Genomic DNA, 14,734 nt, shown 5'->3' with positions numbered 1-14,734 from the left:
CCAAATGAAAGGATAATTGTAAGGTGAACACAAAAATGTAATTTAGTAATAAACTTTCTGTGAAAAACATTGCAGCCTTTGCTTCCAAGTTGTAACAGCAGAGCCCAGATGGCTGGGAGACCAATGGACTCTTATAACATAGCACTTTTTTTTTTTTTAAGCGCTAGGGAAAGAGCAGCTGCCCATCATTCGAACAGATGGCTGTTTATATAATGCTTGTTTGTTGTTTAACAAGCAGGATTTTGTGATGGTTCAGTTTAGCAATTCTTATGCTAAATGCCAAAATTGCTTCAGAAGATACACCCTGCAGCCTCCCCAGATGTCTGCCAAGAAGATTAGAGCAATACACTTAGGATGAAGTAGTGGAGAATGTATTTGGCTTACGTATAATTTCTTTTCCAGGGCAAATATGTGATCAGTGCCATTCCCCCAGCTCTTGGTTTGAAGATTCATTTCAACCCACCTTTGCCCCCGATGAGAAACCAGCTCATCCACCGAATCCCCATGGGCTCAGTCATCAAGTGCATTGTATACTATAAGGAAACTTTCTGGAGGAAGAAGGGTATTTTGTTTTAATTGAAAGGAATAGTAGTGACAGAGAGAGGGGAGCGGGTACATGGTAACAGAGTAGGTTTTGTGTTTGGAGGATGCTGTACCTTAGAAGGAGAATTCATACACTTCTATGCCATTTTTGCCTTCCCCTGTCTGAGAAACTTGAGAGATCAGTTGGGAAGAGAGCGTGGTTCGGGAACAAAAAGAAAGAGGTAGGCGTGAAGGGAGAACTCATGCCTGTTGCTTATTGCCTTGGTTGTTCTTTGTTGTCCTCTCATTTTCCTTCAGTGGCACCTGGATATGAGATGAGTCTCTCCTACTTGTACACTAATATAAAGGTACAAGTGATATGTGATGGAAAGAGTTTTTATCCCATCAGTTAGCCTGCGGAACTTCGGCCTTCTGGATGCACTGGGCAGACTTAATTGAAGGTGTCTTCACATAGACATCCCCAGCTGGGCTAGTCATCCTGGACTTCCTTTACATGCTGAATGTTTCCATCATGATTCCTCAGCTCTCTCTTAGAACTTACCGGATCTAAGACCAACTGCAATGTAATAACACCCATTTCTCATCACTGGTTATAATGCGTCCACATCTGTGTTTTGTCTACAGATGTCATCAACCCTTCATCTTTGTGAATGATTTTAAGAGTTCTGGATCCTGGTATATTCTGGCTGTTAGGTTTGGGATGGGTTGGCAAGAGGTGACTCCCATTTCCTGATAGAACCCGTAGTTTGCGTACTGTGCTTTGCTAACAGCATTGTTCTTCTTTTAAGAGCAATGTATTTTCTTCAAACCATTCTTTTAAGAATAATTGTGTTTTCAAAATGATGTACGAATATCTCCTTTTATGCCTGACAAAAATGCCATATATGGAAACAGCTTTGGTAGAGGCACTTCCATATCTGAGAGCAATCTGTTTCTGTGCAATTAATAATTGCCTTCCTAACTGGGTTGCAGAATAATTTATTTTTCTATAATTAATTCAACAATAGGACATTCCTTGTCTTTCTGTTTTAAAGATACTCGAAAAGGGTTGTTAGTTGTCAGTACATCTCAAACATAAACTTTCTCTTCTAGAGAGGATCTAGCAGTTCTCTGACTTGAGGCAGCAATACTACACTGCCTTGCAGATCAGCAAGGGACCTGGGTGCTAATGTTTGTCACATGGTGGGGGTTGCTTTATTTGTGGTTTTTTGATCTCCTTTCCTTTGTTTTCATACTTCCCTGTATTAGAATCATAGAATCAAAAAATGATAGAGACTGGGAGGGACCTCTGGATATCACCTAGTCCCATGCCTTGCTCAAAGCAAAGTGGATTTAGATCAGGTGGTTCAAGGCTTTTTCCAGTCAAATTCTGAGTATTTCACAACTTGGAAGTTTGTTCCTGCATTTGAATACATGGATCCTGACTTCTTTTCCACCATGTGCTTAACAGGGTATTGTGGTACCATGATCATTGAAGATGAGGATGCTGCAATTGGTTTAACACTTGATGATACTAAGCCTGATGGCAGCTTTCCTGCCATAATAGGGTAAGAGACAAAGAAAGTGTCTAGTTAATATCTTTTTATTTTTGTTTTAGAGGCAACAATTGAAATGGAAAACCTGCCACTTTTAAAGGGAAATACTTTAAAATAGTGCTTTAAAACTAAAAAACTCAAAAGGCTTGAGTTTCTCAGTGTGTGGTGAATATGTTCTATGATTTTTTTCATTCAAAAAATGTTCTCTCTGTTTTAATTGCTAATTTAAAAACATTGAATTCTGTTTTTCTTCTTTTTCTCACTATCATCCTTTGCCTCTTTGTGTGGCAAGGTACAAAATTGGAGAATAGGAAAGGAAGGAGAAAAGGGGGTGATTGTAAAAATGTAAAGTTTTCTCCAAATATTTTTGTGTCCCCCAAATCTCCCAGTTCTTTAAATGAAAATTTGTTTTCTGGAATTATATTTTGTTTTGTTCTGCTTTTTAAACAGCCAGAGAGTATGATCATTTATTGAAAGTTTATTAAACAGTAATTTCCAGTTCAATCTCGGGCTTCACCTCTTGTTGCTGTATGTCTGCACCCACTGCTGTATAAAATTAAGGTTATTGGGAAACAGCTCATACAAATACTCTAACCTGAATCTTAGAGTGTCTCTTTCCACAGTAAGTTGTGCAAGCAGCAGGCAGAGCATATAACGTTATGCAGAGGGATGAAATGGGTATTTTGGATAGAGACATAAAAACAAATACTATAAGTCACTGCATCCCATCATAAGGTATTGTCATTTTAAATAATGCAGGGAATGTAGTAACATAATGGAAGTAATGTTTGTGGTCTTCCTACAGCTTCATTCTTGCTCGGAAGTGCAGAAGACTGACAGGTCTCACAAAAGAAGAAAGGTAAGTACAAACACGGGAGGTCTGCATGGAATCTGAGTCAAAATTTTGTTATAAATGACCAGAGCAGGAAAAAAATGCCCTGATCTGAAGGAAGTTGAATGTAACCTTGTGACAGTAGGCAAACATGCCACTTTAAGGAAGAAGAGATCTTAACTTGCTTTTGGATGAAGGGCCCACAGAATTCGCACAAACCAGGAGAAGATGTGATAGCCCCTGCCCTTTGGAAGCTTTCTGGTCCTTGTTCTCATTTTCCAGCAGGGCTACTTTGCTTATGTGACTAGCGAAAGGAACTACCCTAAGCTGCTGAATATGAAAGTAGTGTAGATACTCTACTGCCCTCACTGGAAGGGGTCCACTGCCAGCCTCATCCCACCCACTGCTTCCTGCAAGTGCACTGAGCTCTTTGAAAGCTTGTCAGAAGGGACAGGTTTGGCCACTGTGCTTGATTATTTTTTTTTTTTTCTAATCACCTGACAGGAGGGTCCTTTCAGTGTCTGTAACTTAGTGCAACCTTGAGGCTGTTGTAGCTGCCATGAATGAGACCTTATCATCATGAAGGGGTCAAAAAGCTGCCTCCAGCTCTCCACCCTCAGTTATGGGGAAAAAAAATGCCCTTCAGACACAGATAAAGAGCTTTTTTACTGTCTTCTGGAAACAAATCTCTCCATACACTAGTGCTCATTGGTTTATTACTGAAATAGAATTTACAAAATAATGGGTTTTTTCAATCACAGTGATTCACAGTATCTGATCAAATTAAAGCTACAAGTAGAGAATGTGGATATAAGGAGAGCCTTGTTCTGACATGAAGAAAATACATTTGTTTTTAAAACATGCCACAAGGAATACTGTGTCCAAGTAAACATCGTTACAGTAATAGCTAGTCCTAACTAGAGAAGATATAGTCATCTCAGATTAGTTTTGCAGGTAGTAGTCTAACAGTGTGTGGATTATGGGTCTAAATGGGGCTGTTAATGTCCCAGTCTTTTCAAATGACAGCCTGTTATCACAGAGCACTTTTAATTTTATTAGGGATGGACAAGGCAGCCTTTTCCTCAGCACTCAGGCTTTGAGATGGACCTCCAGCAGGTGATTGACGATATAGTAGTGTAGGTATCCTGAAATCAAGTGTGCCCAGCTTTTTAAGCCATTGTAAACACTAAATGCTGTCTTATGCTGTGTGTTGGTACAATAGACATAACTGAGCATTTACAGTATTTGAGAACATCTCTTTCTGTGAAATGAAGCGCTGTCCTGGCTGTTTGCAAGGTACCATGAAGGAAAGGTTGCTTTCCTGTGGGCATTAAAAGCATTAGCACAATTATCTGACTCTGCTGCTGCCTACAGCCGAGTCTTAAACAAAAGGGTTTTGAACTCTTTGTGTTTTGAGAAATAAACCTTAGACTAAGGAGGACTTTGTTTTGGTAAAGAATGGTTATGAAATATGCTTGGGTTGGTACCTGATAAATGTGCCGTGGTGTGGGGGGTGTGTCTCTCTGGCTCCTGCAGTCCTGGCCACAGCCAGCCAAGGCAGAAACCTACTGGGCTGCACTGCAGCTCCTCTCCTGCACGTGAGCACAAGTCTCCTTCCAGTGGAAATCGGAGTCCAAGAGAAGCCAGAGTGTGAACCTGGACCTTCTCCCAGTGTATGCTCAGGGTGCAGCCAGTTTGTGTTGTTCAGATGGGGGCTATGGTGTTTGCAGGGAGGGTTCTCTTCTGAGGACAGGCTTCTTGTGGCACCCTACAGAGGATGCATCTTGCTGAGATGCTGTGCTCGCCTGTCAGCACAAGCTGGGCTCTTCCTTTATCATGTTGATGACAGGGTAAGGTTTTTGGTAATCCTTGGATATGAAGAGTAGAATGTAGAGTTCCGTGGCAGCTATCCTAAATTATGGCTGGGAACAGCGGTTTGTGGGAGGGCATGGAAACCGTTTTACAGCCTAAGCCAGATTGAAGGGAGTAAAACTTGCTACTGCCTTCCAGCTGGTCTTCCCAGGCCGGGTGCCAGTGAGTAATTATGGTGGTTAGATTGTACCCTACCTTTCACAGCTGTGCAACGAAGGTGACAGCATCACACACTGCTTTGGAATAAGAGAGCACAGAAAAGAGTTGAGTGTCTGCTTGTGCGCTTCTTCCTCACTGGGCACAGTGTAACTCTCAATAGGATCCTACCTAGGTAGCTCCAGGCAAAACTTTCCTCTTATGTAGTGCTGGGGGAAATTTCACAGCTGAGTCCAAAGCCAAGAAATAAAGATTTTACTGACTGCATATTCCATAAGCTCTGTGCTAGCATTAACCATAAATCCAAACAGAAGTATTTATTTAAACTGTTTAGGACAAAAAGTGCAGATGTTGCAGAGACAAGAGCATCTGCAAGGATAGCTCTTATTAGGGAGAATGTCCTCAGTGATAGATTACTGTTGGCATAATTCAATCCTTTAGAAACTGCTTTTCTGTGTCTTTTTTTTCCCCTGTCAAATAATACCTTATTATTGATGAATAATTCCTTCCAAGGTTGAAAATTCTTAAGAATCTGAAGCTGCCTTTGACCTGAAGCTTAATATTTTCTTTTGCACGGTTATCGTAAACTAATTTTATCTGTATTTGCAATGTAGTCAGCAAACAGCAGTGAACTTGCACCTTCTTGGAGCCCTGCAGTTGGCTGTACATGAGAATCCCCACCAGCCTGTGGTATGCCATGTCCAGGCTTCCTGGAGGGTCCGCAAGTCATGTGTGAAAATAGGGCAGGGCGGCACAGCGCAGGCAGATCTAGATGAGTCCATCTCATCCCTGTCATGGTGCTGGGAGGAGCAGAAGCAGAGGGTTCCCAAGGTGATAACTTGCTTCCCTATGGAGTCCTGTGGTGTTACTGACGTGCCCTGAAAGCAGGAGCTGGTGGGTGTTTGTGAGAGGTAGCGGGCAGACCTCAGCAGAGGCTTTGCTGGATCATGTTGTTAAGATGGTTTGGTTCTGTTTGGACACTGGGTAGGTGCCGGTGGTCTGCAGGGCATGGTTCTCACCTCATATCGGGAGAGACAGAGAGAAATAGAGGAAATGATCCCTTTCGTTATGGCTGTTGCTGGATTCATGTCACCTCCTGACTGCAGAGGGCTGTTCACATACAGATCCTGCAGCTCTCTGAGCCCTCCTGGTTGGTCACTGTGTCACCATGCATTTCTGCTTCTGCAGCAGGGTCACCCTTGTCCTCCACCCCAGGGCACAAGGAAGGGGCTGCTTCCTTCCCCTCTGCTGCTGCTGGGCTTGACACCTGCCAGCAGCAAAATCATCCCAGGGCCATGGCTCTTCCTGAACTGTAGCAGCCTTCACTTTGCTGCTCAAGCCCCAGCCTGTGCAGGAGGACACCTTCTTCAAGGCCCTTCAGGTCTTCCTGTGTGTTTTTTTTTTTTTTTTTTCTCCCCATCCCTTTTCTATAGCATTCTTTGAGCTCAGCTACTCTTGAATATAGGTGGGCTCCAGTGTAGCTGGATTGCTTCATACAGCAGTATACAGTTTCCTCATATGCTTATATAGCTGCGAGTATAGCCCGTACAGTGACAGAGCTGGGACTGCTGTATTTCTGTGCTCAGCATGGCTTTCTGTGGAGCACAGGATTTGCTTCCAGAAGTAAATACCTTTCCAGTGTTGTGTTTGCATGTTTGCTTTTCGTAGTTGTTAACTATTATTTCATCTTGATCTTCTTGTGTTTTGGAATTGGTGCAGTGCAGCTAACAGTAAACAGTAGGACCCAAAAGCTTGTGGGCACAAACTTAATTGCTCTTGGGGTTTGCTACAGAATGAAGGATATTCATGGATTTATAGACTCATAAACTAAACCAGGAAATTTTATAGATACAGACATAAAGTACTGATTCCCTGAGAGCCTCAGGCTATCAGTACCTGCATCTTTGTAGGAAAAAAACGTAAGTTAGACTGCGTGCTAAGACAAAAAAGTGCAGTGCCTTACTACTTTCTTTTCCTTACAGCCTAGGGAACATCTGGATAATATATGGATTTGGGCTGCTAGTGGAATCTTAAGGGAACAGCTTGCATAACCGCTGGTAAAACTGGCACTTATGTAGCACAGGAGTTTGAGTTATTTCTAGCAAACTAGAGGCTGACCAATTAGGATAGATCCCCAAAAGCTGGAAACTCAAGTTCAAGCAGATATTAATACTTGTTCTCTTGAAACCAGGACATATTAGAGGTGATTTGTTTTCTCTTTCCTCATGCAGAAGTCTTCTGTTGCTTTTCTCTTGCAGGAAGACGAGGCTGTGTGAGCTCTATGCAAAGGTTCTGGGAGCCGAAGAAGCTTTACATGTAAGCACAAAATCTAAAGCATGGCATCTGTCAGACTTGTTGAGCTGGGGAAGGGCAGAGTGAAAGAAAATGCAGCAGCACCCTGGCACAACGCTGCGTAGCGTTTTGGAAAAGGTACCTGCTATGGGAGCACTTGCTGCCCTCTGTAGAGGAGTGGAGAGAAGGTTATGGCAAGTCTTGGGTTGTGTTTGGCAGTAAGGATAAGAATGAGCTTATGAAACAGTTAAAAGGAAGAAGTGTTCTTGTCCAGCTTTATGGGTGGCATTCCCAGTGCTTACCACCATACATCTCAACTGTTTTCAGATGTGATGGGCTTGTCTCTCCCTCTCAGTCTGTGTTGAGCATAACGTTTCTTCTCTTTTACTAGTTGCTAAGGTCCATTGCTGCGTGGATTTGGGGTTTTTTTGCCTTTCCTTTGTCTTCTCTTCCCTGTAATGGTGAATAACTGATAGGATTTGTGTGATCTCATGCTTAGTTTGTGATCAATTGCTGTTCATCCTTTAAGGGCAATTTTACACGTGTTAAATGGTGTAGACACTGATCCCAAGATTACATCATTTTAAACGCAACGGTATTGTAAGCAGAACCATGCAAGTAGCATACTTTGCATTTTAACAGTATATATTTGTATCCAGTCTACATATTACAAGTAGTATACCTGTGCACACCAGAGGTTAATTTTGCTTTCCATGTCTCAAAGCATAAATCTGTGCTCAAAGCATAAATTTACATTGACAGATTAAGAGGATTGTGTTCTACAGTGGCCAGATTAGCTAGGGTTTTTTTAAAAACAGCTGTCAGTGTCTAAAATTAAGGTTTATTGTGTTGGATCCATGTTGCAATAAGAGACTTAAATGTGTCAGACATTGACATGCAGCAAATCATAAGCTATTCTTCTCTACTTTCTTCTCAGTTCTTTTATTGGCTTCCTTGGAACTTTGTCCTTTCCTTGAGTGAATTAATCTCTGTTTTACAGCCAGTGCATTATGAAGAGAAGAACTGGTGTGAAGAGCAGTATTCTGGGGGCTGCTACACAGCCTACTTCCCACCAGGCATAATGACTCAGTATGGAAGGTACCATGTTTATTTATAGTGGGCTTCAGAGTAGTAAGATAAGACCAAGTTAATAAATGTCCTCAGAAAGGGTCATAAATCCTCTGTCACTGTTCGCTTTATACCTTTAAGATCACTGGGGAATATTTTAAACAGATACAACCTTCCACTTGTCTCAATTGGGTTTTATGATGGATGAGTACAGTATCATTAGAGGTCTTTATTCTCTTTTGTTATTCGGTGAATAAGCTGAGTGGGTTCTTGGAAGGGAGTTGGGAAGTTTCACAATCTGTTTACAAAACTGGCTTTGGGTATTTGAGATCGCTGTTACCATTTCCAGCACATCTTTAGCTGGTATTTTATAAATACTGGCAGAGAGTTAATTCTTGCTGACATTGACAGTAATGAATGATTTCTTTGGACTGTTCCTTTCTTTTTAGCAGTCAAGGCTTAATATAGTAATCAGTGTGTCATTGTATACAGTCCTCTGTGACATAAGTTTTCACAAGAAAATAAGATTTGCCAAATAGACTGAGGCTTACTGGTCAGATCAGTAGTTGGATTCAGATACATAGGTTTTAATGTGGTGGCATAGATCTACTTTTGAAGTAGAAATTTTCACCAAAAAAAAGAACTTAGAGCAATAAAGCAGTTGTAATGAAGAGCATATGGAGGTGTTAGCATTTAAGGTAACTTTAATAATAGTTATTGCAAATTCTGGCAAAAATGGAGTAAAATTTTTTTATTATTATTTGCTTGTTACTTTAGATATCGTAGGGATGTACCTCCAGAATGCTACACTGTACTAGTAATGTCTAGCATTGGTATTTATGACATGGGCTAAAATCTTGAGATAAATAAGTCTCATCTCAAACTCATTGTTCTTTACACCTACAAGCAGTGTAAACATTTAGGAAGTATGAACACTGATATGTTTACTGTAAGAAATTAAATGCAATGCAGACTCCCTCTTCAGCTCAGCTCACCCAAAGTTACTATTTTTAAGTGCCCACTGTTATTTAAAACATGTTTATTCTAATATGAACCCAAGGATTTCACTTGTCTTTACTGGTATGGCTGATGTGACTTACTGCTTGTCCCCCTCCAGGATTATTCGGCAGCCTGTTGGCAGGATCTATTTTGCTGGCACAGAGACAGCCACAGAGTGGAGCGGATACATGGAGGGGGCTGTACAGGCTGGTGAAAGAGCAGCCAGAGAGGTACAGACACAAGCCCAAAACAGGGGACACCATCAAATATCTGTAGAAGATGAAAGATCTTCTGGTTGGAAGTGAAATGGGAACTGAGTGGTGACAGCTTCAGGCATTCTGAAATTTTCATGCAAATCCCTGCAAAGGGGATAGACTTCAAAAAGGAGGAAGGTTTTGCACTTAGATTTGGAATGCTTAGGAATGGCTCTGGCTATTTCATCAAACTCTTCCCTATTTCCAGAAGTTAAATCCTTTCTTCTTTTACAGAAGTCACAAATTCTCACCTAGTCATTTTTCACCCAAATGGGCACTTTGTTAGAGATTGTACTGAGAAATCACAGCCGTTAGCTTCACTAAGAACATCTCAGTTCTGCAGCTCTGCACACCAAGCCAGTCTCTTCCTCGACTGTTTCCAACAATACCACTGACACAGTGATATACCATTGAGACAGCCTTGTATAAAGTCATTAAACATATTTTGCTTCTGAGAAAATGCCAATCCCTCAAGTGTTTTCAGGAACATTACAGTTTATGGAGCAGCAAAAGAAATTTCAGCTTTGTTTTATGAGGTGAAGCAAACCTTCTGGCTGAAGACTACAGTCATGGAACAGAAATTGGTCTGGAAGGGATCTGGAAAGTTTGTCTAGCCCATACCCTTGCCTCAGAAGACAGGGATCAACTGTCCCATTTCTGAAGGTTGTACCTAACCTGTTCCTGAAAGCTTCCAGAGATAGTGCTCTTGACCTCTCTAATGTAAGGGCATTGCAGCAGAACCTTCAGAGCTGCTTCTCAGCAGAGAAGCTGGCACATGAGCTTGACGGGTAAAAATTTTGATCTTTTCCTTTCCTCATTTACTTGTGAAAGGAAAATACGTTTAAAATCTAGTGCATGGGTGTTTCTCACCCTCATGTATTGAGAAGTTGACAGGATCCATGAATCTTGTCTGGAATAAAAGCCCATCATAAAAGATGGCAAATCTTAAATCTACAAGTGCCTGGAATAGGAAAAACATTAATATCACCACTTCCATTTTCTTTTACTCTATTTGCTTTCTTTCATGACTATCTTTTCAGGTAATCTTTGCTATCCTGCTGATCTCTTGATATCTTTGATACTTTGGTTATTTTTCCATTGTGTAGGTTTTCTTTTTAGTCTTGCCTCTGCTCTGGCTGAAAGTGGCCGTCTGTCATTGCTCACAGGGTTCTGTTTCTCTTCCTACATCCTGGTAAAATTTGCAAAACAAGCTACTCCTGGCTATATAGCTTGCACATGCAGTAGCTGGTTTATGCATTGCCCTGAGTCTATACTTACCTCTTAGTCATATTCATATTAACCTGTTCCCATGGGACTAGTCAAGCTCCAATATCTCACATGGACTAACTAAGCATAGAGAGGATTTTCTGTTACTGCTTCTATTTTCCACTAGGACGAGAGTCTTACAAAATACCAGGCCTCCCCAGGAATAAGTTGTACAGAGGTAGAGTTGTCTTTTAATATTTGAATACACAGCAATTTATGTGCTCAATTGTTATCTTCATCATGCCATTTTAAAACAAAAATTGAAGCCAGCTCTTTTTACCTTTCAGAGAACGACTAGTACTTACTAGAAATGTTATTTGTTTTCAGATACTGTTTGCTATGAGGAAAATCCCAGACAGTGAAATTTGGAAGCCAGAGCCTGAGTCAATAGTAAGTCTTCTAGTAGACTAAATGGATTTTTTTTTTTCCTGTGGTTTTGCTGATGAGATAAAATTTTCTTGGCTGTTTTTAAGTCCACTAAATCAAAGCCACCGTAAACTTTTCCTCAATCACTAAAACTGCCCTTCCATAAACAGGAACATGACAGAAGCTCAGAGGGCACCCATCTGAGAATCTGTAACGTGGGATCAGAGAGAACTGCAATTTTTAACTGGGCTGTGAATCCTTTCCGTGTGTTTCCTCATCTTCCCTTTAACTAAGCAGAAAATTTTGATACACTGTACTTCTTGATAACATGAACTGCTCCAGCGTAGTTCTGTTTCTGCCGCAAGAATATCTCTATTTGCATCCTGCCTCTCACAGTGGGGATGTTATGTTGGTAATGCATGCTCTCCCCACAGGATGTTCCAGCTTTGCCCATCACTACAACCTTCTGGGAGAGGAACTTGCCATCTGTGCCAGGACTGCTAAAGCTGCTTGGATTTTCCACTTTCTTCACCTCTGTGGCCGCAGCTGGGTTATTTGCCTACAAAAAGGGACTTCTAGTTCGAAACTGAAAAAGGTGCCAACACAAAGCCTCACACTTCAGTGATTTTCTTTTTTCTTTTCTTTTTTTTTTCTTTTTGGAGGTTTCTTTGTCATGTATTTCCCTGACTTCAAAATCAGGACTGAGGAAGAGGAGAAAACAGTAGAAAGGAGAGTCTAGAGGAGAGGGATAAAGGAAAGGGATTCATATTGAAAAACAACCCCTTGAATTCAAGGCTACTTCTAGCAGTAATATTTTGGTTGTTGAATTTCTAGGATACCCTGCCAAGCATTGTCACACTGAGGTTTTTATCCAGATCTCAGAACAGAAGTGACAAAATACCTCTATGAAGCCCATTCTAATGAAATTTCCAGTTGTTTTTACACTTACATCTGAATGAGACCCTGAAGTCAAAGTCTTCACAGGCACTTCCATCTCTAGTTATAAAGAAAGGATTTCTGCCTTCCTCTGTGGTAGACTGAGAAAAGAAATCCATCACTTAAAGAATAATCTAGTTCATGCAGACTGCTGGACCGAGATGTCCAGAGCCCAGGCAGCACCTAAGTGACAAATCAGGCTAAATTTATCCATCTGAACTATGCAAGTGTGGCCATAGGTTGTTGGCATTTCCAGTGGCATATTTGTCCTACAGTGAGTTAAAGGACAATGTTTTCACTGCCTTTGGCAATGTGGCTGGATTTCAGGCTCCCCAGCTGTGTTCACACTACCTGGAATGGCACAGCTCATGTGTCCCAGTTAAGTCCATCCCCATGCAGGATCAGATCTCCTCTGTCTAGAAAACTGGCAGGCTCCAGACTGTAGCAGGTGTGTAGAGCAGTATGGCAAATCAGGCTGTTGGACCTCAGTGTGAACAGGGCCTCAGTGTGAACAGGGAACCTTGTGCTGATGTACAGACAAAGCCTTTTGAACCTTTTTCACCCTGTCTGGCTCATTTTGCCTCCAGGGTCCTCTTTTAGCTCCCTAAGTTGCTGCAGGATAGCAAGACAACAAATTAACCTCTGCCTGCCCCAGGAGATCGTAAAGCCATCCATAAAAGAAACTCTAACGTTTGTGTTTTGTTTTTTTTTTTCTTATCTCCTTCCTTTCTTTCATCTACTTTAATTTATACTTTGAACACCTTGAGGCTCTCTTGACTGGTAAGGTGCAATGAATTTGAAAATGTAGCATTAGCATTAAAAGAAACACAGCAACAAAACCCAACTAAACCGCACCGCCCCCCCCTCCAACACTTGCTTCATGCTGAACACGGCTTGGCTGATTCAAAGCCTCAGTCTCTCCTAACAACCATGTTGATGGGATTAGCGCTTCCACTTCTGCCTGCTGTGCGGTGTTGTACTGACTGTGTGTTTTTGGTAACTAATAGAGGACCTAAATGATAGAGGGATCAAAGAGAACCATGGATTGGAGAGTCACGTGCAAGTGCTTCTTCCCTCTCTAGCTTGGTACCTTTCAAGCAATGTAAAAAAAGAGGAAAAAAACCAAACAAACAAAACAAAACAAGAAAAAACAGAACAAAACAAAACTAGCCTGACCGCTAAAGCCTTAGTGTCTACCTGACAACATGACTGTACCTTGTTCTAGGTGTTTCTGCTATTTTACGTCTGCACACAAAACAGGAAGACACAGGTATAACTGAGAACAGGATTTGGTACAAAAAGTTTGAGATGGCTGGAATTTTTCTGAGCATGTTTGCTGCACATCTCTCTTCAACCAGTGCCAATTTATATGTAAAAAAATTACATTGCAGTAAAAGCCATGGAGGGAAGTATAATGATATATTGACCAACTAGTGTGAGCAGATGGTAGAGGAACTGTATCACCAGTCTCAGGCAGACTTTTTGGGCTAGCATCTGATCTTGCTTGTGCGGAGTAGTGCTTCATTCTGCAAATAGTCCCGTGGAAATCCACTGAACTACTTATAAAGCTGTAATATTTGTAGGCAGTGCATCAGTTTCTGGCCCTTAGGTTTCATTCGTTTCAACTTGATGTGCCAGTTAAAAATCTTCTTGTAGCAGCAGCTTCGATTTTATCACAAATGAATATCCTCATAACAGTCTTTTTAAAATTACATAAAGATCTTTAAGTCAGAGAACAGTACAGCAGTGTACATATGGCTTTTCTCATTGTATCACGTAGAGCACTAATTGGCTGGGACTTTTGCCTACCACAGAGTGCTTCTATGTGGCTTTCTGTGTGATTTATTTACTAAATGAATTAGGAACTGAAAGCTGAATGGGAACTGCGAAAGTTTAGTGCTTTTGCAACTCAGACAGCTCTCAGGCCAGAAATAAACATGGAACCTAAATTTGGGAAGACATTTTTAAAGTGTTGGCCTAATATTTGTAAATGCTAGACGGTATATTTAATGTATACAGAACTGCTGCATTTGCAGATGATTTCTCTGCCAAAACTGTTTGGAATCGGAGTCCTGCTTCTGCCCTAGAAATACTCTGCAGGTCTCTAAAGGGAAGCAGATCCATGAGACTAATGAGGATAAATAGGATTTATTCACGTCCAAAATGTCTCTCTCTTCTTTGCTCCTGAATCTGGCAGAGGTTTTTCCCAGTCTAGCCAGAGAATGTTGGGTGCCACAGGGGCAGAAAAAACAAGTGAAAACAGAAGTTAGGTATAGTTAGAACTGAACTGAATCATAACTAAAGCTTTTAATGAGATCGAGCAATAAAAAAAAAAGTGTTTATAAACCTTTCTTATTCTTAGTTCCAAAGTGAAACAAAAATGGAAAAAAAACCCACAAAGCGTTTCTCATGTTATTCTGCCACAACTAAGAGTAGATGCAACTTGAAATCTCAGATTAAACTTGGATCCCCTGAGATTTCTAGCCAAATCTGATGGAGCTGGGAGGTTTGGATTGCAACATCTCTATTAGCACTTGAAAGTCTCTGTCTTCATCCTTCCAGACTGCCAAAGCATTAGGAATGCTCTCTTTGTCTTTACAGCCACATCTTGCTAC

At 41.2% G+C, this 14,734-nt stretch overlaps 1 protein-coding gene across 1 annotated transcript in view; it reads left to right on the top strand.

Annotated features, from left to right (window-relative positions):
• LOC104343669 (amine oxidase [flavin-containing]) overlaps positions 1-11,773 on the top strand; it is a 33,214-nt gene extending 21,441 nt beyond the window's left edge. Inside the window, exons 7-14 of the mRNA XM_009947623.2 lie at positions 403-562; positions 1,994-2,090; positions 2,884-2,937; positions 7,197-7,254; positions 8,231-8,328; positions 9,416-9,527; positions 11,145-11,207; positions 11,618-11,773. Of these exons, the coding sequence (XP_009945925.2) occupies positions 403-562; positions 1,994-2,090; positions 2,884-2,937; positions 7,197-7,254; positions 8,231-8,328; positions 9,416-9,527; positions 11,145-11,207; positions 11,618-11,773 (798 nt within the window). The remainder of the gene's footprint in view (positions 1-402; positions 563-1,993; positions 2,091-2,883; positions 2,938-7,196; positions 7,255-8,230; positions 8,329-9,415; positions 9,528-11,144; positions 11,208-11,617) is intronic.
• Positions 11,774-14,734: the final 2,961 nt, after the last annotated feature.

This window comes from Leptosomus discolor, chromosome 1 (assembly GCF_034619465.1).
Source record: "Leptosomus discolor isolate bLepDis1 chromosome 1, bLepDis1.hap2, whole genome shotgun sequence".
NCBI lineage: Eukaryota > Metazoa > Chordata > Aves > Leptosomiformes > Leptosomidae > Leptosomus > Leptosomus discolor.
The sequence above is the reverse complement of the archived record's forward strand: the minus strand, read 5'-3'. Positions and strand labels throughout refer to the sequence as shown.